This window comes from Gavia stellata, unplaced genomic scaffold (assembly GCF_030936135.1).
Source record: "Gavia stellata isolate bGavSte3 unplaced genomic scaffold, bGavSte3.hap2 HAP2_SCAFFOLD_99, whole genome shotgun sequence".
NCBI classification, from domain to species: Eukaryota; Metazoa; Chordata; class Aves; order Gaviiformes; family Gaviidae; genus Gavia; species Gavia stellata.
In genome coordinates, this window is record NW_026776847.1 from 208,570 (window position 1) to 230,251 (window position 21,682).

The window sequence follows — 21,682 nt, forward strand, 5'->3', positions numbered from 1 at the left end:
AAGCCGTGGCTAAAGTGTATGAGTGAGGAGCCAGCGGCAGAGGCACCCCCTGCCCCACATCCAGCTGCCGGGGTCCTCTGCTTCCCTGGGTGGCATCGGGCGCTGCCGGCTCCTGAGCTCTGACCCTCTAATGAGCTCAGCAGTGAGGTAACTTTGCACCTCGGAATGTCAGATGCCAGCTGCAGGAGCGGTGCTAGAGGAGGCTTGCAAGCAAAGCTGACTTTGTGCTGGAAGGCGAGGTTGTGGGGCAAAACCAGCCACCCCAATTTGGGCAGGGGCATAAAGAGCCACTTGAGCATGTTATATAGCACATCTCAAAACTCAAGGTCAAAAATAAGTGAAAAAGAATGGAAAGAACGGAAGGAAGACACTTTGTAAGGAATGCACCTGGCATTTAGACGTGTTAAAGATAAAACCTGTCTCCACTAACTAACAATAAGCATTAACACAAGGACGACTTCTAGGAAGATAGAATAGAGTGCCAATACAGTGTCCGAAGGCTGACCCGCCTCATTATCCTGCGAAAACCACACCTCCTAGCTAGAAAACGCCCCCAACCCAAATAAGCCCCCTCCTCTCTGGGCATGCATAGTGAATTAAAAGAGAACTGTCGCTTTAAGATGACGTAAGAAAAGTATCAACCAATAGTTAGTTAAGGGGTGGGACCGGTAGGCGTCACTCACTTTGCTAACTGTTTCAATACTTGTCATGATTTCAAGCGGGTGTGCATGCTAGGAGGAGAAATCCCCCATGCACCCAGCGCAGCAATAAACCAATGTCGGCTTTCTGAACTGTCATTTGGCTTTGGGAGTTTTCTTGGTTACGATTTTCCGTAACAGGCAGGGCAGGAGTAAATCCAGGTACCCTGCGTGGAGAAGGGGGAAAAAAGAGCTTCCCCAAGCAAGAGAGGGGAACAAAGAGCCGTCCCGAGAGGGACGTGATGAGAAAAAGCCGAGCAAGGCTGTGGCCAAACTGGATGCCCCAAGTAGAGGATAAAAAGAAGAAAACCTCCCTGAGTGGAGCAGGGGCAAAACTCCCTGCCCTCACTGAGCAGGAGTACAACTAACGGCCCCGAGTAGGACTGGGGAAACTAGATGACCCAGGTGGGGCAGGGGCCAAACCAGACAGTTCAAGTAGGGCAGGAATAAGAACCGGCTGCCTCGTCAGGGCAGGAGCAATACAACTGCCCGCCGAGCAGGAACAGGGGGTTATAGCAGACGTCCCAAGTGAGGACTGCCCAAAACTACATAAGCCAAGCGGGGCGGGAATAAAACTGCCTCCAGCCACCCCGAGTGGGAATTGGGCAAATGTGTGGCAGCCAGAAATCTCACAAACCCTGGAGGCGGGAGAAAATGTGAAGACGCTAAAAATTCGCTCGTGAACCGTTTTTGGAGCTGCAGGGTGGGAGAGCAGCTGGGTGGGGGCCTGGCAGCCAGCCAAGGTCAACCCTGCCCAGTTGCTGAGTGTTCCTGTGGTAGCACTAGTTCAGAGTCAGCCTGAGGCTGTATCTTGGGGGGGCAGATGAAATTCATTGGAAAGGAACCCGTAAGAGACCTGGTGCTTTGCTGCACGCGTCTCACGGACACAGTCCCGTAGCTGGGAAGAGCGGAAAAGAAACTCTCAGTAACCCAATGTGCCAGCCAAAGCTGTGAACAGGCACGCTTACTGCCCTGGGCAGGTTTTTATTCCTCTGGCTGTGCGGCTCAGGGAAGAGGTGGGAGCTCTGCCGGCGGACGAACAGCCCTTTGCCAGCAGTGTGTGGGGAAGCCCAGCGGCTGCCAGCTGCTGGCTACGTGAGGTGCCCAGGCTGCAGGGGCTGCGTGGCCGCAGTGCGTCCCCATGAGTCCCCGTGCGTCCCCGTGCGTCTCCGTGTCACAAAGGGGCAGTGATGCAGGACCCGCCCGCTGCTTGTGAGCTCACCAGGCCAGGGCTTCATATCCTGAAAAGCGGGCCAGTGAAAGCCACTTGGGCTGAGCTGACCTTCGGGATAACTTGGCTCCTTCCTTTGCTTCTTGCGTGGCTACGTTGTTCCAACCATTTATCGTTTACTGCCCACTTGGCCTCCACTTCCATCCTCTTTCAAAGGTAATTAAGATTAGACTTTCGGGACAGATCACAGAGTAGGTAGATACAGGATAAAAGTCTCCGCTGGTCTATACCTTCCGAGCTGTCGGCCTCTCTGGGCTGGCCAGATATGCGCTATGGGTAGAGTTCCTATTTGCTAATTCTGATGTCTCTACCGTAGCCTGGGATAGGTAAGTGGGGGCTGGGGGCAGCGTAGTCTGAGGCGTTGGGCTCAGCCTAGAATGACAAGGAGCCCACCCTGGCTGCTGCGGTAGGAAGGAAGGCAGAAAAGGAGCACGGCAAAGGCAGCCGTTAAAGTAGTGGCCAAAAGCTGGTCCGTCACTCCTGCATCCGAGGTGGGAAAGTGTGGGCTGGAGAGCCAGAGGGCTCTGCTGCTAAAGCTGGCAACAGGTCAGCAGCAGGTCCTCTTCCGAGAAGATGACGCACATTTGAGCCTTTCAAAAGGGCCTTTGGAACTGCTGTGAACCAGGGCCCCGTGACAGTGATGGTGAGGTCGTCAGCCTGCGGCTCTGCAGCAGTTAAAACTACCACGGAAACAGTTTTGATGGCGGATGCTGTTCTGTGAGTTTCCTTTGGGGTTTTCTTCCATCATTTTGTTGAGCTACAATTATTTCTTGGCGATCAGGTGACGGGATTGGCGCTGGTCTTCTCTTCCGCGAGCACATCCTGACATCCTTTGTCATCCCGAGCTTTCCCCTCTGTTCCTGAGAGGAGCGATGGCCGCAATGGGGAACGACTCCTGTGAGTAACAGTTTCCCCAGCAGGCTTGGACTTTGTGAATCCCCAAAGGCGATGGACGCGGCTGGTCCTCCATCCCTGAAAGCTGATGTGCTGACAACCTGGAGTGAAGTCTGGGGCGTTTCCTTATAGTGGCCAGATCTACCCAGGTGTTTTCGATTAGACACAGGAAACGGCGTTTTCTCACTCCTCTGCCACTATGTACAAGATGTTGAAAGATGACATTGCTCATAGAAAGCTCTGACATCAGTAGGGTTACCTTCTGTGCTAGGGTCTTGCTTGTTTTTGTCCAGTTACAATCAGGAAAAGGGAAGACTTGACCTGATAATCTAATTCAAGAGCCTAGAGGGAAAGGAAGGTAGCCCGAGGCACAGAAATCAGAGTGTGGGTTTGTTGGACTTTGGGCAACGTAAGCGAGGGAACAGACTATCTTCCACAGCTGTTTCTTAACAAGCAAATTTCAATGGCAGCGTTAGGCTTCCCCCAATGTCTCTGTGTTGGAGGTTAGAGCTGGTTGTCCTGGGTGCTCCTGCACAGAACTCGACTTTGAAATATGCTTTTGTGCAACAGTATCGTCTCACCTCCTTTCAAACGTCGTTTCCCTGCAGTCATTGCCGAGGGAATGGCTCCGCCACAAAGGATCCTCTTTCCCCCGGAGAAGATTTGCATGGGCTGGCAGCAACGACAGAGAGCTGGAGCGGGACTCCACAACCTGCACAATACGTGCTTCCTCAACTCCGTCCTGCAGTGCCTGACGTACACACCCCCTCTGGCCAACTACCTGCTCTCTCGTGAGCACAGCTTGTCGTGTGAGTACTTTTAGGAACAGCTCTTTGTCAATCTGTTGGGCACTTCCTGAGGATTCCCAGAACCTGGAATTTGATTTAGGGGAAAAGCAGCCCTTCTTTGTCAACCCCCCACCCCGCCCGCCCCGAGCGGGTCTCCTTTGAACGCTCAAGCCTAGAAGCCGCTTGTCGTACCTAGGCGTGTTCCTCTTCAGAAAGTCACCTCTTTCTAGCCCCGGGTCTCCGTCCCTATTCCTGCAGCTTAAACTCTCTTTGCTTACGGCACACAAAACTTCTGTCAGTTTAGCATCCCTCTGAAAAAAGTTTTCTACGCACAGAAATGTCCCGGGCTTGTTGGGACATTGTCACCCTAGGAGAAGAGAGTAGAACTCCTCTCCATTAAGTTTCCCGTTGCTACGGATATTTTGCTAAGCTGACAAATCGCTTTCCTCTCTCTCCTCAGGTCGCCAGCTAGGCTTCTGCATGATGTGCAGAATGGAAGCGCACGTTAACATGGTCTTGCGTTCCTCCGCCAGTGCCATCGAGCCTTGGGCTGTCCTCAGTGTCCTCAAGCGTAAGTCATTTCAGGTGCTTTGACACGGTGTCTTCTGTTCTCGTAGGAGAGAACTCCTAACTTCTTCTTTCTTAGGAATAGGAGAACATTTCCAGCTTGGCATGCAGGAAGACGCCCACGAGTTCTTACGCTATACTGTCGATGCCATGCAGAGAGCTTGTCTGAGTGGAAGCAGCGAGTAAGCACAAGCAAATGACCTTTTGAATGTTCCCCAGCCCTTTGGACTCCTCGACGTACTCCCGTCAGGGAAAAACTGCGCCCAGGGCTTTCAGACAAAGTAAAACTCTTGGAGGAGATAACTCCCTGCCTTACCATTTATTTCCAGCTTGGACATCTCTTCTCAATCAACTACCGTTGTCCATCAAATATTTGGGGGTTTTCTGAGATCCAGAGGTACTTTTCCACACCTATTGCTCTCCTTGGAATTGTCTGTGCCCTTCTGTCTGCCTGTGATCAACAGCTGTTCTTGTGACTGGCGTAGTAGGTACGACGAGCGTAAACCCGCACAGTCCACTCCCTCTATCGCTGAGCATTTCCATTTGCCTTCCAGTCACGTGCTTGAGCTGCAAAGCGGTTTCTGATGCCTACGAGACCTTCCTGGATGTTCCTCTGGATATAAAAGTAAGAGGGTTTGGAACTGTACTTCCAGACGTCCCAAGGCTCCTGTAGCTTTCCAGCATAAAAGCAGTTGGCTTTAAAAACGTAGACAGCAAACACAAGAGAGCTTGGTGGTGGGTGGGGAGTGGAATGGAAGGCGTCCTTCTGGGGAGGCCGTGGCAGTGGTCTCCCTGGAGGTGCCGGCTTTAAGCCGGACAAGCACGAATTATCCTCTCTGCAGCCTCGACGTGCTCTCATCCTTCTTCCCTTTGCCCTCCCTCCACACCCGTCTGACTCCCAGGCTGATGGGTTGTGGTGTTTTCCTTATTGATGACCCTGCACACCATCGGTAGCTGAACCGTGCGGTGCCCCAGAGAGGTGGCTCTTGATGGCCCTGGGATTCCGTGGAATTGAGGGGAATGTTCAGCGTAATCCCCTCTTTGGGCCTCCTCCTGGGCGCTGCTTGCGGGTTCAGGGTGGGTCTCCTCAGCGTCAGCTACCTGGCTCTTCTGGTCAACTCCTAGGAAGTGTTGGGACGAGGGCGTTGCCCTCAGCTCAGTGCTCTCCTCTCTCACTCCTCCAGGCAGCCTCATCGGTCAGCGCAGCTCTCGAGGACTTTGTGAAACCTGAGCAGCTGGATGGTGAAAACTGCTTTAAATGTAGCAAGTAAGATGATTCCTAACGACATATTAATACTAGATCCTGGGGGAAGGTGCTGCATGTCATCGAGCGTAAGTCATCTTTTCCTCTAGGTGAGATGCACAACAAGGACACGCGGCTTTTAGTTTTAATCTGGCCTTAGACAACTGAATAGCCTTAAAATAGCGGAAGGACGTGTGAGACGTGAAAGCTTGTTCGGCCTTCTGGGGGGAGAAAAGGGGGCATTTAAGGCTGCGTTTCACCACTCGGCTCTGTGCTTGGATTCCAGGTGTGACAAGATGGTTGCTGCCTCCAAGAGGTTTACAATCCATCGGGCGCCAAAGGTTCTCACGGTGTGTCTGAAAAGGTTTGACCATTTCACCGGCGGGAAGATCAGCAAGGTGCGTACGCAATTGGAGTGCGACTTTCTCCCTGGAGCGGGAGGTTTCCCAAAGCAGTGCGCTCTTTCCCAAGCTCTTCATGTTGAGATTTTCGTGTTCCCTTCTGGGGAGAGGAGAGCTCCCGTGGGAAGATGAGCATGCACTCTGCTCCGGCAGAGCTGCTTTGGCTGAGAACACTTTCCTGCCACCCAAAGCACGACATATCGCTTTAGGGAAAACCAAGTTTCCAACAGCCCCAAAAGATGTATTTGTAAACCTCTGGCCCCTGGTCTTGGAAAGCTATTTCGTGTCGAATTTCAGGATCATTTCTGAGCCCTCTTGGTCTCTCCGTAGGTTGTGGGGTATCCCATGTACTTGGATCTTCGGCCATACACGTCTCAGACAGCTGGAGAACCGCTCCTCTACTCCTTATATGCTGTCCTGGTGCACAGCGGTGGCAGCTGTCATACAGGACACTATTTCTGCTACACGAAGGTGAAGAGCAACTTCTCGCCTAACAAGGGAAAAACGTACCCTGGGGAAGACAACTTCCGTGGCACTGTTCCCGGCAGCCAAGCTTTTGGGGGGAAGGTCTCCTTACCGGCCGGGTTGGATCGGTTTTGGCGTCCTCTTGGTTCTGTAGTTTTCTGCCTGTCTTTTTGTGGAGACACCATGCAGTTCATCTCCAGATACCGATGCCTTCTTTGCAGGCCAGCAATGGACTGTGGTACGAGATGGACGATTCGTCTGTGGTTCCCTGTGACTTCAACACAGTTCTCAGGCAGCAAGCCTATTTACTGTTCTATGTCAGGTAATAAGCAGTATTAACTGTGTTCAGAATACTGTGTTTCCTTTTCCTGGCTTTGCTACTTTTCTTCTCGTCCTCCTGAGTGTTTCTCTTTCCGTCACAGGAGACAATTACTACCTGCGTCGTTCAGTGCTGTCAAACCCGAGCTACCCCACGTCAGTCCTTATCCTTCCTTGCTGGGCTTTAGGCTGCTGCCCAGGTCTAAACTGCTGCTCTTCTGCTATCTGAAGCTGGCTAATGTAGAGGAGAGTAGTTAACGGGGGCCTACAGGAAACATGGGGAGGGGCTCTTGATCAGGGAGCGCAGGGATAGGACGAGGGGTAACGGTTTGAAGCTGAAGGAGGGTAGATTTCAATTAGACGTTAGGAAGAAATTCTTTATGCTGGAGGTGGTGAGGCACTGGAAGAGGTTGCTAAGGGAAGTTGCGGATGTCCCTCCCTGGACATGTTCCAGGCCCGGCTGTATGGGGCTTTGAGCAACCTGATCTAGTGGAAGGTGTCCCTGCCCGTGGCAGGGGAGATGGAACTAGATGATGCCTTCCAACCCAAACCATTTGATGATCCTATGATTCTATGAAACGGCGGTTGTAGGGGGTGTAAAGATGAGGTCTTGCTCCGACAGGGGCAGACCTGGTGGGAAGACCCTAATCGAATTTCCCACTTGTAGTTTTGGTTGCGTCTTCTCTCTGTCATAGAATCTGCTCTGAGAAAATGACAGGTTGGAACTGAACCCCAGAGGAGGCTGTGAGAACAGCCCTAAACAGAGATCACTCTTTCTCTCCAGACGCTCCGATCTGAAAATGGGAGAAAGGACTTCTTCCTCACCGGCACCATCACATGCCCGCTCCTTCCTCAGTCAGTGGGCGGCCGGCAGCAAGCAGGCGGGTTCTGTGGGAGCATGGGATCTGCCTCGTCAGACTAAGGTAGCTCTGGGGAAGTGGGTCAGGGCACCAGGCGCATTTCTTTCTGGGATCTTGGCGTTGCTCTCTTTTCCCTCCCACACTGCAGCTTTCTCCACAGCCGCGAGGCTGCTCCCTCTGAAAGCATCCCGCTTTGTCCGCCTTTGGCCCTTCTGCCTTGGCAGCCCTCCAGAAGAGCCTTTGGGAGGCCCTTAGTGTCCCCTCCCAGAGCTCCTGGGGTTTCCCCACTGTTGTGGTCCTCTTGGGAGGAAAGGGCAGGACCTTTTCACAGCTCTCTTTGCAGGACATGGCGGTGGGCATGGAGGACTCTCCAGAGCACGGCAGCTCCTCCGCACCAGCCAGCACCAGCCAGCTAACCTGGGCAGGTGCCCGGGAGGCGTCTGCAGGCCGGCCGTGCCTCATCTGGCCAGGCAGGCTCAGCGTCACCTCCGCCGTGCCCAGAAGACAGCCTGATTTCCCGCTCCACCGTCAACCATTTGACCGTGCGCTGCACAGCGTGCGAGAAGATGACAACGACGAGGAGCACGGATTCGGCCCTTTTTCCTGCTGCCAGAGGAACGGGGCCAGGGAGAGGGCCTGGAGCAGATCCTCGCAGTGGGGCAGTGGTCTCCGCAGCTGGTTCGTGGACACCATGGACTATGACCACTCAACAGGGAGGAGAAGGATGATAACTAGTCCTCCAAATTGTGGCCATGCTCCCAGGGATGACGCAGCTCCAGGGCCCTCCAATGTCAGCTTCCAGTTGGCTCCCCCACCCAGTGCTGCTTGGGAGCAAACCCTGCCGAGGCAGAGAGAGCGGAGCAGATCCCCGCGGCGGGGCTATGATCTCCGCAGCCGTTTTGTAGAGTACAGAGAGTACTGCTCAGCAAGGAGGAGGAGGAGGAGGGGGAGAATAAGTCTTCCATGTTGTGACCGAGCCCCAAGGGATGATGGAGCTCCAGGGCCCTCCAACGCCAGCTCCCAGTTGGCTCCCACACCCAGGGCTGCTCGGGGGCAAACTTGGCTGAGGCAGAGAGAGCGGAGTAGATCCCCGCCGCGGGGCTATGATCTCCGCAGCCGGTTTGTGGCCACCACGGACTGTGACCCCTCAGCAGGGAGGAGGAGAAGGGTTTCAGCGCCCCAGAGAGACATGCCAGACAAACACTGCAGCGGTGATGGGGGCAGCTTGCGACCCTGGTTGAGGGAGGAGCACAACATCTGACTCCTGCAAAGCCAGAGTGGAGCACGAGGAGGAGGAGGAATCCAGGAAGCACCAAAGCTGCCCCCAGCAGGGACCAAGCTGCACAAAGGGCACCAGCAGCCCACCCTGTCCCTCCTCCCGGTGCTGCCTCTGGCCAGGAAGAGCATAGAGAGACCTTCCAGAGCGATGGACAGCTCTGCCGCCTGGCCCGCCTGCCCACAGGTCCCTCGAGGAAGACCTTTAATCCGTGGTCAGATTTTGGTATCACCTTGCAAAAACAACTCCTTTGGAACCAACAGGCAGAAAAGCCAAAGCCAGAATTAAAAACATTTGTTGGCCTTCCAGGGTGTTTTCTTCTCTCTCGGTTTTGAGGCTTTTGGTGGAAATACCCACTGTGGGAGGTTTATATCTTGAGATTTTGAAAGCCGTGTGCTTGCACATGCCCATCTTCCAATCTCTTCTTTTTAAATATGGAGTTCAAGTCACACAAACAGAAATGGGCTGGATGAGCTGACAGCGAGGGGAACCGAAAACCGGCTGAACGGCCGGGCCCAGAGGGCACCAAGACGAGTTGGAGGCCGGTAAGTCCCGGTGCTGCCCAGGGGTCAGTACTGGCTCCAATCCTGTTTAACATCTTCCTTAATGGTCTGGATGATGGGGCAGAGTGCACCCTCAGCAAGCTGGCAGATGACATCAGACTGGGAGGAGTGGCGCTTAGGCCGGGGGGCTGTGCTGCCATCCCGAGGGACCTGGGCAGGCTGGAGAGATGGGCTGACAGGGACCTCATGCAGTTCAGCAAGGGGAAGTGCGAAGGGTGCTGTGCGGGTGACGAGCAGCGGCACAGAGTGCCCAGGGAGCTGGTGGCGTCTCCATCCTTGGAGATGTTCCACAGCCCTCTGGACATGGTCATGGACAACTGGCTGCAGGTGGCCCTGCTTGAGCAAGGGGGGGTTGGACCAGGTGACTTCACCCTCCAGGTGACCTCCCGGCCAGCCTCAAGTAGCCTGTGATGCTGTGAAATGGATCCAGCCACCAACGCTGTCCCCCTCAGGCGGCCATCGACAGCTCCACCAGGAAGCTGCAACCCCTGGAGAAACGCCCAGGCTGGAGCAGGCTCCTGGCAGGAGCTGCGGCCCCTGGGGCCCAGGCGGGAGCAGGGGGACAAGGTGAGGAGGAGGGAGGGGCGGCAGAGACGAGGCGCTGTGGGCTGCCCACAGCCCCATTCCCCATCGCCCTGTGCCGCTTGGAGGGGAGAGGGGGCGGAGGAGTCGGGAAGGGAGGAGTGAGGCTGAGCCTGGGAAGAGCGGGGCTGGGGGAAGCCGTTATCATTGGGGTTTGTTGCTGCTCTCCTGCTCCCTTTTTAATTGCCTAATTGGTTAATTACATGAATTGCATCCTCTCCCCCAGCCTAAACCAGTTCCCACCAGTGTAGCACTGGCTGAGGACACCCGTGGTAAGAGCAGCACAAACCCGTTTCCCTTTTCCCACCCCTCCGGCTGCCGGGTGTAGCCGAGCCAGAGGCCGAGCAGGGGAGGGCTCATCCTGCCAGCGCTGCTCGCGGCAGCACAGGAGGGAGCGGCCCGATCCTGCTGAGCGCGCGGTCGCTCTCCCGCCTCGGCTGCCCCTCGGCCCGGCGCTGTTCGAGGCGCCGCTGCCGCAGGCAGGCCGGGCAGTTTGCCTGTTGAGCGCTGGGGACGGCTGCCCCAGGGGAAGGGGGAGATGTCTCTGCTCCGTCCTGCTGCGGGAGCTGGGCTGAGCCTCAGCGTTGAGGGCCGATAGCGGGTCTTTGCATTCGTCTAGCTCGGAGAAAAGGAGGCCGAGGGGCGAACACGTTGCTCTCCGCAGCTTCCTGGGGAGGGGACGTGGAGAGGGAGGTGCTGAGCACTTCTCCCAGCGATAGGACACATGGGAATGGTTCAAAGCTGCCCCAGGGGAGGTTCAGACTTGACATTAGGAGGCATTTCTTTACTGAGAGGGTGCTCAAGCACTGCAACAGATTTCCTAGAGAGGTGGTCGATGCCCCAGGCCTCTCAGTGTTTAAGAAGCATTTGGACAACGCCCTTAACAACATGCTTTAACTTTTGGTCAGCCCTGAATCGGTCAGGCAGTTGGACTAGGCGATCCTTGTAGGTCCCTTCCAAATGAAATATTTTATTCTCTTGTATGCTATGCTGTGCTATAAAGAGGACAGCGTGGGCTGAAGGCATTGCAGTTTCTACAGCTGTGCAACCTGGGCTCGAAAACCAGCTCGACCCAACCCAACCCAACGCAATTCAAGGCAACCCAACCCAACCCAACCCAACCATCATTGTACTTTCTCTTGGAGGTAGTGCTGATAGGATTCGGCTTAGAAGATGACGCCTCCCTACCAAAGCCCTCCTGGTACCGTAACTGTGGGATTTTAGGAGAATGGGAGTGGACGGGGCGTACGCAAAGAGGTGATGTTTGAGCAGGTGCCTCTTGTCAACATCTGCACCTTCCTGGCTCATGCTCCTTATCTCTTCTCCTCTGGTGATAGTCTACAGTTCCACCTTTGTCCTGGAGTAGAGAAGAAGATTTTGGACCTCAATTGAAGGCTTCAGATTTTGACAATAGGTTTTGTGCCCTCAAGGGATCTGTCGCCACTAAAAACTGAGGCGTGGCAGCAAAAAAACAGGCTGGCAGAAGCTCAAAATGAGGCTTTGGACCCTCAAAATGAGGTTTTGGACCCTCAAAATGACTATTTGGGCCTTTAAAATATGGTTTTGGACTCTCAAAATGAGGCTTTGGAGACTCGAAATGACTATTTGAGCCCTCAAAATGAGGCTTTGGAACCTCAAAATGACAATTTGGACCATCAGCATGACTATTTGCACCCTCCAAATGACTGTTTGGGCCTTTAAAATGTCGTTTTGGACTCTCAAATTGCCGCTTTGTAGCCTCAAAATGACTATTTGGGCCCTCAATATTACAATTTGAACCCTCAAAATAAGGATTTGGATGCTCAAAACGAGGCTTCAAACCCTCGAAATGAGGCTTTGACCCTTAAATGAGCCTTTGGGCCCTCAAAATGACTATTTGGACCCTCAAAATGACGTCTGGGTTCCTCATAATGACTATTTGGGCCCTCAAAATGAGGCTCTGGGCCCTCAAAATGGCTATTTGGAACCACAAAATGAGGCTACAGGCCCTAAAATGAGGATTTGATGCTCAAAAAGAATACTTGGACCTTCAAAATGAGGCTTTGGACTCTCAAAATTGGAATTCCGGCCCTCAAAACGGGGACTTGGATTTTGACAATAGGTTTTGTGCCCTCAAGGGATCCACTGCCACTAAAAACTGCGCCGCGGCAGCCTAAAAACGGGTCTGCGGAGGCGCAAAAATGAGATTTTGGAACCTTAAGATGAGGCTTTGGACTCTCAAAATGACCATTTGGACCCTCAAGATGCCTCTTTGGACCCTCACAATGATGCTTTTGACCTTCAAAATGACTATTTCGACCCTCAAAATTACTACCTGAACCCTCAAAAGGAGGCTTTGGACCCTCAAAATGCAGCTTTGGGCCCTCAAAATGAAGTTTTGGACCCTCAAAATGACATCTGGAGTCCTCAGAATGAGCTTTTGGATCATCACAATCAGGCTTTGGGACATCAAAATGACAATTTGGACCCTCAAAATGAGGTTTTGGATCCTCAAAATGGGGATTTGGACCTTCAAAATGAGATTTTGGGCCCTTAAAATGAGGTTTGGGGCTTTCAAAATTACTATTTGGATGCTGAAAATGAGGCTTTGGAGACTCAAAATGACTATTTGGAACCCTCAAAATGAAGCTACGGGCCCTCAAAATGACTATCTGGAACCTCAAAATGGGGCTACAGGCCCTCAAAATGGCTATTTGGAGCCACAAAATGAGGCTACGGGCCCTAAAATGAGGATTTAGATGCTCAGAAAGAATACTTGGACCTTCCAAATGAGGCTTTGGACCCTCAAATCGGGGCTTTGCACCTTGACAATAGGTTTTTTGCCCTCAAGGGAACAATTGCCTCTAAAAACTGAGGCGTGGCAGCCTAAAAACGGTTCTGCGGAGGCGCAAAATGAGGCTTTGGACTCTTAAAATGATTATTTGGCCCCTCAAAATGTCTCTTTGGACCCTCAAAATTATGCTTTGGACCTTCAAAATGACTATTTCGATGCTCAAAATTACTATCTGAACCCTCAAAAGGAGGATTTGGACCCTCAAAACAAAACTTTGGACCCTCAAAATGAGGCCTTGGGTCCTCAAAATGAAGTTTTGGACACTCCAAATGACACCTGGGGTCCTCAAAATGAGGTTTTGGACTGTCACACTGAGGCTTTAGACCCTCAAAATGACAATTTCGATGCTCAAAATTACTGTTTGGATGCTCAAAATTACTGTTTGGACCCCCAAAATGAGGATTTGGACCCTCAAAATGAGGATTTGGACCCTCAAAATGAGGCTTCGAACCCTGAAATGAGGCTTTGGGCCCTCAAAATGACTGTTTGGGCCTTTAAAATGTCGTTTTGGACTCTCAAATTGCAGCTTTGGAGCCTCAAAATGACTATTTGGGCCCTCAAAATTGCAATTTGAACCCTCAAAATAAGGATTTGGATGCTCAAAGCGAGGCTTCAAACCCTTGAAATGAGGCTTTGACCTTTAAATAAGCCTTTGGCCCTCAAAATTACTATTTGGACCCTCAAAATGACTATTTGGACCCTCAAAATGAAGCTATGGGCCCTCAAAATGACTATTTCGTCCCTCAAAATGAGGCTCTGGGCCCTCAAAATGGCTATTTGGAGCCACAAAATGAGGCTACGGGCCCTAAAATGGGGATTTAGATGCACAAAAAGAATTCTTGGACCTTCAAAATGAAGATTTTGGCCCTCAAATCGGGGCTTTGGACCTTGACAATAGGTTTTGTGCCCTCAAGGGATCTGTTGCCACTAAAAAGTGAGGCGTGGCAGCCTAAAAATGGGTCTGCGGAGGCACAAAATCAGGCTTTGAACCCTCAAAATTACAATTTGGATGCTCAAAATTACTGTTTGGATGCTCAAAATTACTGTTTAGACCCTCAAAATTACTGTTTGGACCCTCAAAATGAGGCTTTGAACCCTTAAATGAGGCTTTGGGCCCTCAAAATGTAGTTTTGGACCCTCAAAATGATGTCTGGGGTCCTCATAATGAGGTTTTGGACCCTCACAATGAGATTTGGGGCCCTCAAAATTACAATTTGAACCCTCAAAATAAAGATTTGGATGCTCAAAACGAGGCTTCAAACCCTTGAAATGAGGCTTTGACCCTTAAATAACTCTCAAAATGAGCCTCTGGAGACTCAAAATGACTATTTGGGCCCTCAAAATGACAATTTGAGCACTGAAAAACAGAACTTGTGGCCTCCAAATGACTAGGTGGACCGTCAAAATGAGGGTTTGGGTCCTCAAAATTACTATTTATGCCTTTAAAATGAGGCTTTGGACCCTCAAAATGACTATTTCAACCCTCAAAATTACAATTTGAAAACCTCAAAAATAAGGATTTGGACGCTCAAAACGAGGTTTCAAACCCTCGAAATGAGGCTTTGACCCTTAAATGAGCCTTTGGGCCCTCAAAATGACGATTTGGGCCCTCAAAATGAGGCTCTGGGCCATCAAAATGGCTATTTGGAGCCACAAAATGAGGCTACGGGCCCTAAAATGAGGATTTGGATGCTCAAAAAGAATACTTGGACCTTCAAAATGAGGCTTTGGACTCTCAAAATGGGGATTCCGGCCCTCAAAACGGGGCCTCAGACCTTGACAATAGGTTTTGTGCCCTCAAGGGATCCATTGCCACTAAAAACTTTGTCGCGGCAGCCTAAAAACGGGTCTGCGGAGGCGCAAAAACGCGAGTTTGGATCCTCAAAATGAGGTTTTGGACCCTCAAAATGACCATTTGGACCCTCAAGATGCCTGTTTGGACCCTCAAAATGATGTTTTGGACCATCAAAATGACTATTTTTACCCACAAAATTACTATCTGAACCCTCAAAATCAGGCACTGGACCCTCAAAATGAGGCTTTGGGCCCTCAAAATGAAGTTTTGGACTCTCAAAACGACTCCTCAAGTTCTCTGTCTCTCAGTCTGGGGACGGGAGGGCATTGGGTAAAGAGGTTCAGGCCGTGGAGAAAAGAGAGACACCATTTCTTCCGCGTTTCCTCACTTTTAGGGCCCCAACCTGTCTTTCATGACCCCCAGCCTTTTCTCAGGGCCCCCAGTTCCCTCTCGAGGGCCTAAACCCTGAAGGCGGAGCTGGTCGCCTGGCAACGGCCGCCCAGGAGTCTGGGGGGAGTCAGTGGACCCAGGACAGCCAATCGCATTTGGGGAAGGGTGTGATTGACATGTAACCAGACAGCCAATCCGAGGCAACATCACCTCAGGGAAGGGCGGGCAGTGATGGGGGTGGGGAGGGAGCCCTCAGGCAGCCAATAAGAGAGAGCATCCCCTCAGGGGAGGGTGGGCCCCAACTGAGGGCAGAGTGACAGCCCATGTGGGCAATCAGAGGTCAGAGTCCAGGTGAAGGGCGGGAGCCCACCAGGGCAGCCTGAACCAGCTGGGGGCCAATCAGAGGCAGCATCCCCTCAGGGGAGGAGACTGACAGCCCTCCCGACCTATGCCGGCAAAGACTGGTGTGAGAAGAAGGCGGGCTCCACCGGCAGCCGGGCCGAGCTTCAAGATGGCGCAGGTGGGGCCTGCTGTGAGGCTGAGGGTGGGGAGGAGGGGGAGGACCCGGCCGCCATCCGGCGTCTCCCGCCTGAGGTGGTGAGTTGAGTAGGGGGGATGCGGGGCTGGGGTCCCCCCTCAGAGCAGGGGGGTCCCGGGGTTGATGCTCTCCCCACCTCTCTCCCCACAGCTGCTGCACATCATCTCCTTCCTGACGCTGCCCCCACCCCCTGCTGAGACTGGGCCAGACCTGCCGCTGCCTCCACGAGGTGTGCGACAGCGAGGCCGCCTGGCGCCACCTCTGCACCCCTCTCTCCTCGGCCGCCGCCAGTGCCCGTCCCTGCAGGAGGGCCACCATCCTCACCTGTGAGTCCCTGTCATTGCCAAGGGATGGGGGGTGGCACTTTGTCCCCCAGCCTCATTTTCAGAGTCCACAGCTTTGATTGTACGGTTGAAAGCCTCATTTGTATGGTCCCAAACCCTCATTTTTAGGGTACAAACCCTCAATCATAAGTTCCAAACCCCCCTTTTAAGGTTCAAAGACTCAACAATGAACGACTTTAACGATTCTATATTTCTACAATTCTATGTTTCTATGATTTTAAGGGCCCAGAGTTTCATTTTTAAAGCCCAAAGTCTGATTGTGAAGGTCAAAGCCTCAGTTTTAGAGGCCAAAGCCTTATGTAGAGGGTCCAAAGGCTCATTTGTAGCTTCCAAAGCCTCCTTTTCAGGGACCAAAGCCTCCTTTTCAGGATTCGGTCCACAATTTGGAGAACCCCAAGGCTATTTTGAGCCCCCCAAGACCCATTTCTAGGGTGCAAAGGCTTAGGTTTTGGTACGGAAGCATCATTTGAGGGCACAAAGCCTAATTTCTGCGTTTGAAGTCTCAATCTCATTTCCAAAGCCCCGTTTTTAAAGAACAAAGCCCCATTTTGAAGGCCCACACCCTCCTTTTGAGGGTCCAAACTCTCATTTATTATTAGGTCCAAACCTCTCTTTTACAGCTCTGAGCCTCCACTGGAGTGCCCAAAGCCCTAAAGCTTCATTTCTTGGGGCCATGGACGATCCAAGAGTTTCCCCTCCTTTGCAGGCTCCAAAACCTCATTTTTAGCATCGAGCCCATCTTTTAGCCCCAAAAGTCTCTTTTTTAGGGCCAGACCCCTCATTTCTAGGGTCCCAACCTGTCTTTTATTACCCCTAGTCTATTTTTAGGGCCCACGGTTTCATTCTGAGGGTCTAATCCCGCACCATCAGGGCAGAAAGCCTCTTTTTAGGCTCCAAAGCTACATTTCTAGTGTCCAAAGCCTCCTTTTTACTTTCCAAATCTTAGTTTGCGTTTCCAAAGCCTCATTTCAGGCTCCAAAGCCTCAGTTTTATGGTCCCAAGTGATATGGCTTTCCACATGCCAGCAAGCGTGCCAGGGTCCGGCCCTAGGATACAGCTGAAAGTGCAAGGTCCGAGTGAAGGTGTCCAATTCCTCTTTTATTACTTCTCAGATGACAGCTCATGCTGGTGCCTGAGGCATTTCTCGAATGACGGTTCAGTTGAGGCAGGTGGGCGTCCGTGGGGAAGCAAGCGTTACCAAAATCTTCAACAGCAGTAGAATGATGTCTCTTCCTTTGGTCTTGGAGGAGGCTGCACAACCAAAAGGTAGACTAGACGGGTCTCGGTGGGGTTTTCCAAACTGGTTACCCCCTTGACTTAGTGTAAGCGCTGCTCAGCAACAACTAAACCATCAGTGTGTTACCAACATTACTCTCCTCCTACATCCAAAACACAGGACCATACCAGCTACTAGGAAGAAAGTTAGCTCCATCCCAGCCAAAACCAGGACAAGTGGAATTGGAAGAGCTGACCCCTCGGTAGGAGACGTTCTGGTTTTGCAGGGTTTCTTCCCTTGCGGAGAGGAGTGCAAAACCTGCTCCCCGTCAGGTTGGACTTTGCCTCAAAACGTGGCGCTGCCCTTTCTGTTGTGACATCACTGACTGCTGTTGATGTCACAAAGCATCGTCGGCGCTGAGGTAGACCCAGCAGGGCATAAGATCGGGGTCGTGCCTGCACCATTGTCACTCTCGGTCTTGAGAGAAGAGAGATCGCAGAGTGGTTGGCTCGCTCCCGAGCAAGCAGGATGCCTGTTTCCCGCACCTCAGCGGATGCAGAGAGACAGCCATGGAGGGCCCTCGATCTGAACGGGTATGTTTGAAAAATCCTCCTCTCCTTTCCCCAAGGGTATTTTCCACCTCATCTGCTGGGGTGGGTGGGGGACGGAGAGGGGACGCACACGAGGGCAGCCTGAGAGCTCGGCCTGGAGGCGGTGTAAGGCAGCAGCAGTCTCCTCAGTCCCTTCACAAACGCCAGCACTAGGCCTTGAAAGCCTTTTGTCTCTGCCAAATGGGGGACGAGTCCCTTTTGGATCGCACGGAGGGAGTCCCAAGAGGTTGCCCAGCTCCATCCTGCTGCAGTAACTGTGACAGCTTAGCTTAGCTGTGGGCTAAGGAACATCCCTGGGCAGCCAGGAAGGCAGCGGAGGCGGTACAGGGCTCACCGCGGAGTGCTCTGGGTGCCTGCAGCAGCTCTTCCTGGCCTGGGGAGAGCAGCTGGCCCCAGCCCTGGGAGGAGGGCGGCAGGCAGGCAGGGAGTGAGGCCAGGACAGCAGCACGACTAGAGACAGAGAGAGCCAGGTCATAACCTGCTGCCCTCCATAAAACCCCACGCTGCAGAGGTGGGCAGCAGGGCGAAGCAGAGCGCTTTCAGCTGCTAGCCGATGCCTAGAGAAGAGGTGCTTGGGTCTCGGGAGGAGAGCAGGCTTTTCCCTCCACCTGGCCAGGGTGCTGGGGTTGCGGAGATGCCAGCCAGGTTGGGCAGGTGGGTGCAAGAGGGCCCAGAAAGCAGGGAGGGATCAGGCCAGAAGCCCCGCGTGCTGCCTGGCTGCCCGGCAGGAGCAGGCAGCCCCAGAGCATGGGGGCTGTCTGCACTACTGCCCTCCAGCCGCGCAGCCCAGCACCCCCATTCCAGGGGCACCGTCCTGCCCCTTCTCTGGGGAGAGCCGAGCGGGGCCAGGCTGCCGCCCCTGTGTCAGGCCAGAGGCCTGTGTGTGTCCCAGGGGTGCTGTGCAAGGGGCCAGACTTTCCCAAAGGCCCGGGGGCCCTTGGGCTTGCAGCTGTGCTGAGCACAGGAACCTCATAGCAAGTGAGCTCCTGAACGGATCCCTGGCAAACCTGCGTCCCAGCCTTGGGCTTTGGTAACAAGAGTGTTCCTTCTGTTTTTAGACAATGCATCACCCACCAGAAGGGCAAGAGGGTCCTGAGGCTCCTTTTCCTGCTGCTTCCCATCCTGTCTGGTGAGTATCCCTGACCACAAATGGTGTCCTCAGTCCTGGGGAGAGGGACCAACTCCTGCGGAAAATAACCACCTCTTGACAATGTGACCCACAGCTGTTGTCTACTGCCGGGGCTCAACGGCGTGGGGAAAGGGAGCCTTGCGCGTAAGTGTCTCTTGCTGCGGGAAAGCCAACGCCTGCAAAGGCGGAGACGGATCTTCCCGAGTGACCTCCGCAGGGTGGCAGGCTGAAGCAGGGAGCACTTTGGCAGAAGGTGCCTTTGCTGCCTGCATCCATCCCACCCCCTCTTCATCTTGCAGGAGGCGCCAGGGTTTCCTGAAGCGGAGCTGCAGTCTCTGGGGTAAGAGCGCTTTCTTGCCAAGGAACGCACTCTGTGGAGCCGTCTCAGCTGGCTTCGTGCTGCCTGCACTCACTCGCCTCGCGTCCAGGGCTCCTGACCTTCCCCGTCTGCTACCTGCGGTGGTGGAAGGGAGCCGTTTGTAAACAGGAGGAAGGAAAGGGGCTGGGGGGCGGGGGGTGACCCAAGCCCAGAGCACCCTTCTCTGCACGGCGTTTGGAGCCTGCCTGCAGAGGCTGGGCAGCTGCTGGACAAGAGCTGCTTTCTCTTTGCCTCCAGGAACTCACAGGCTTGGCTGGAGCAGAAGATGCAGGAGCTCAAGGAGACGGCGGCTCAGGTGTCTGCTGCCAGGGCGAATATACTGCAGGCAGTGCGAGAGGTCCTCAGAGACCATGGTGTCCAAGAGGAGAAGAGAGAGGTAAGGGTGCTGGGGTAGATCAGAGACCTTGCTGCCTTTGCGGGCTCCCTCACGCTGCTTCTTTGTGGCCCGCTGTTCGCACAGAACGGCCCATCCATGTGTTTGTGTTCACTGCCATCTCTCCGGTCCTAATCTTTCCCCAGGAAATTCTGCAGCTGACTCAGGCGGCAATTAAGAACGTGCTTGAAAACTACCTCCCGATGCCTGACTGGGCTCTGGAAGCCATAGGTACGCAGACGGGAAGCCTCACTGCCCTCGGTTTGTGTATGGCACTCCCCAAATCTGCCGAGCTCTGCTGTCAAGCCTGAGAAATACATCCTAATGCACCGCTTCAACTCCTAATCTCTGGCCACCTTCATGTCAGGTGCCACCATTGAGGAGGAGAGGACATCCAAGAGTTACGGTGGGCAAGGCAAGAAGAGCTGGTGGCTTTCTCCATTCGGCTTCTCTTCTGCAAACCCTCCAGAGACGATCTTGCAGGTATCACGAGGACAGTCCGGACTCGTGGCTCACCTCCTTGCTTTTGGGCTGCCAGACGAAGTGCACAGCGCTTCCCTTCCGGCCGGCCGTATCGCTCAGCCCTGCCGCCTGCATTGCAGTCCTGACCCCTGCGAGGCTCTTTGGCTGCCTTGCCACTGATGGTCACGGCTTTCTGGTTTCAGCCCCGTATGGCCCCTGGCAACTGCTGGGCTTTCCAAGGATCTCGGGGCCACGTGGTCATCCGGCTGCCTGAGCAGATCTGGCCAAGGGCTTTCACCATCTGGCATATCTCCGAGGCAGTCTCTCCTTCCGGAGAAGTCAGCAGCGCCCCCAAAGAGTTTGCCGTCTCCGTAAGTCTTTGCCTTGTGCTTCTCAGGGTGGGGCCTGGCCCCAGGGAAAAGCTCCACCAGAGACGTGCTTCTCACAGCAGCTTCTCTCAGAGCTCTGTCTGGGGCTGGCTGCTGCAGGGCACCGCCTCCCCTGGGGGGCCACTGGGGGCACGTGGCGGGTCTGTGCCTCTGGGGGCTTCTCTCTGCTTCATGGCCAAGGATCCTGGAGCACGTGCTCAAAGCACCCAGAGTCAGCCTAAGCCGTGCTAGTCTACCGCTAGAGCCGAGGGAGGTGGGCAAGGCTTCCCGGTTCGGCCTCGGCGGGCCCTTTTTCTGGCGCCCTGCTCGAGCCTGACCTGCTCCCTTTGTCTCTTGTCTGTGAGGGCGTGGATGAGGCAGGGGCAGAAACTCTCCTGGGGACATTCACCTACGAGGTGCACAAGGAGGTGGCTCAGACGTTCCACGTGCAGGTACCGCAAGAGCTGTGGGCAGCATGCGCGGGAAGAAGGCCGGGTTCCCTGCAAGTCCGTGGAGGAAAGAGCTCTGGTTGCCCTTGCTTCCTCCTTCGTCAGGGCTGCCGTTTGGTCCTCGGCAGGGGCAGCGTGGGCAGAGGGGCCTCCGGCGATGTGCTGTGGCTCTTGCCACCTGCCTAATGATGGCTGCCCCCATTTCTTTACAGAAGGAGCTTCCCAGGACCTTTCGCTACATCAAATTCGAGGTGCAGAGCAACTGGGGAAACCCAGAGTACACCTGTGTGTACCGTGTACAGGTTCACGGGAAGACGGCGAGCCACCACGACCACCCACAGGCCCAAGATTTCCTTTGAGAAGACTAATGAAACAAGATGTGTGGCAGTTTGGCTTGTGTGTCTTCCTTGTAAAAAGGAAGGTCTGAGGTCTGCCTCAGACCTGGCTCTTGCCCGATTTGGAGGCAGGAGGGTGTATCCAGCATCCTGCGTAAACGGCTGCCCTCGCTGCACCGGCAGGAGCCATTGTCCGTGGCGCCTTTCCTTCTGCTGTAGAGCTCCAGCCCCCGGCAAAACCTCCAGCGGGACACAGGGAGCACCGGCACTGTCCCCATGTCCCCGGCAGGGCACCAGCACTGTCTCCATATTCCAGGACACCGGCATGGTCCCTATGTCCCAGCACACCGACGCTGTCCCCCCAGTCCCTGGCTGCCCTGTTGCCACTGTGACCTCACAAGAGCAGGCAGCAGCAGGTGCTGGTAGCGCCCCGGGAAGGGTCGAATGCGGTGACTGTGGGGGGATTCCTCCGTGATGGCTGGTCTGTGTAAAAGGTGGGTGGGTCAGACGTGGTCCTCCCTGGGGACCATCCCAAAGGGGCTGTGACCCCACAGCGCTGGCCCCACTGCTGCCT

At 54.0% G+C, this 21,682-nt stretch overlaps 1 protein-coding gene across 1 annotated transcript; it reads left to right on the forward strand.

Moving 5' to 3' along the window:
- Positions 1-7,811: 7,811 nt before the first annotated feature.
- Positions 7,812-21,132, forward strand: LOC132321328 (SUN domain-containing protein 3-like). The gene is made up of 7 exons (XM_059834838.1): positions 7,812-8,266; positions 19,359-19,497; positions 19,641-19,725; positions 19,862-19,977; positions 20,160-20,327; positions 20,690-20,776; positions 20,986-21,132. The coding sequence occupies exons 1-7, from the start codon at positions 7,812-7,814 to the stop codon at positions 21,130-21,132; spliced, it is 1,197 nt and encodes a 398-aa protein (XP_059690821.1).
- Positions 21,133-21,682: the final 550 nt, after the last annotated feature.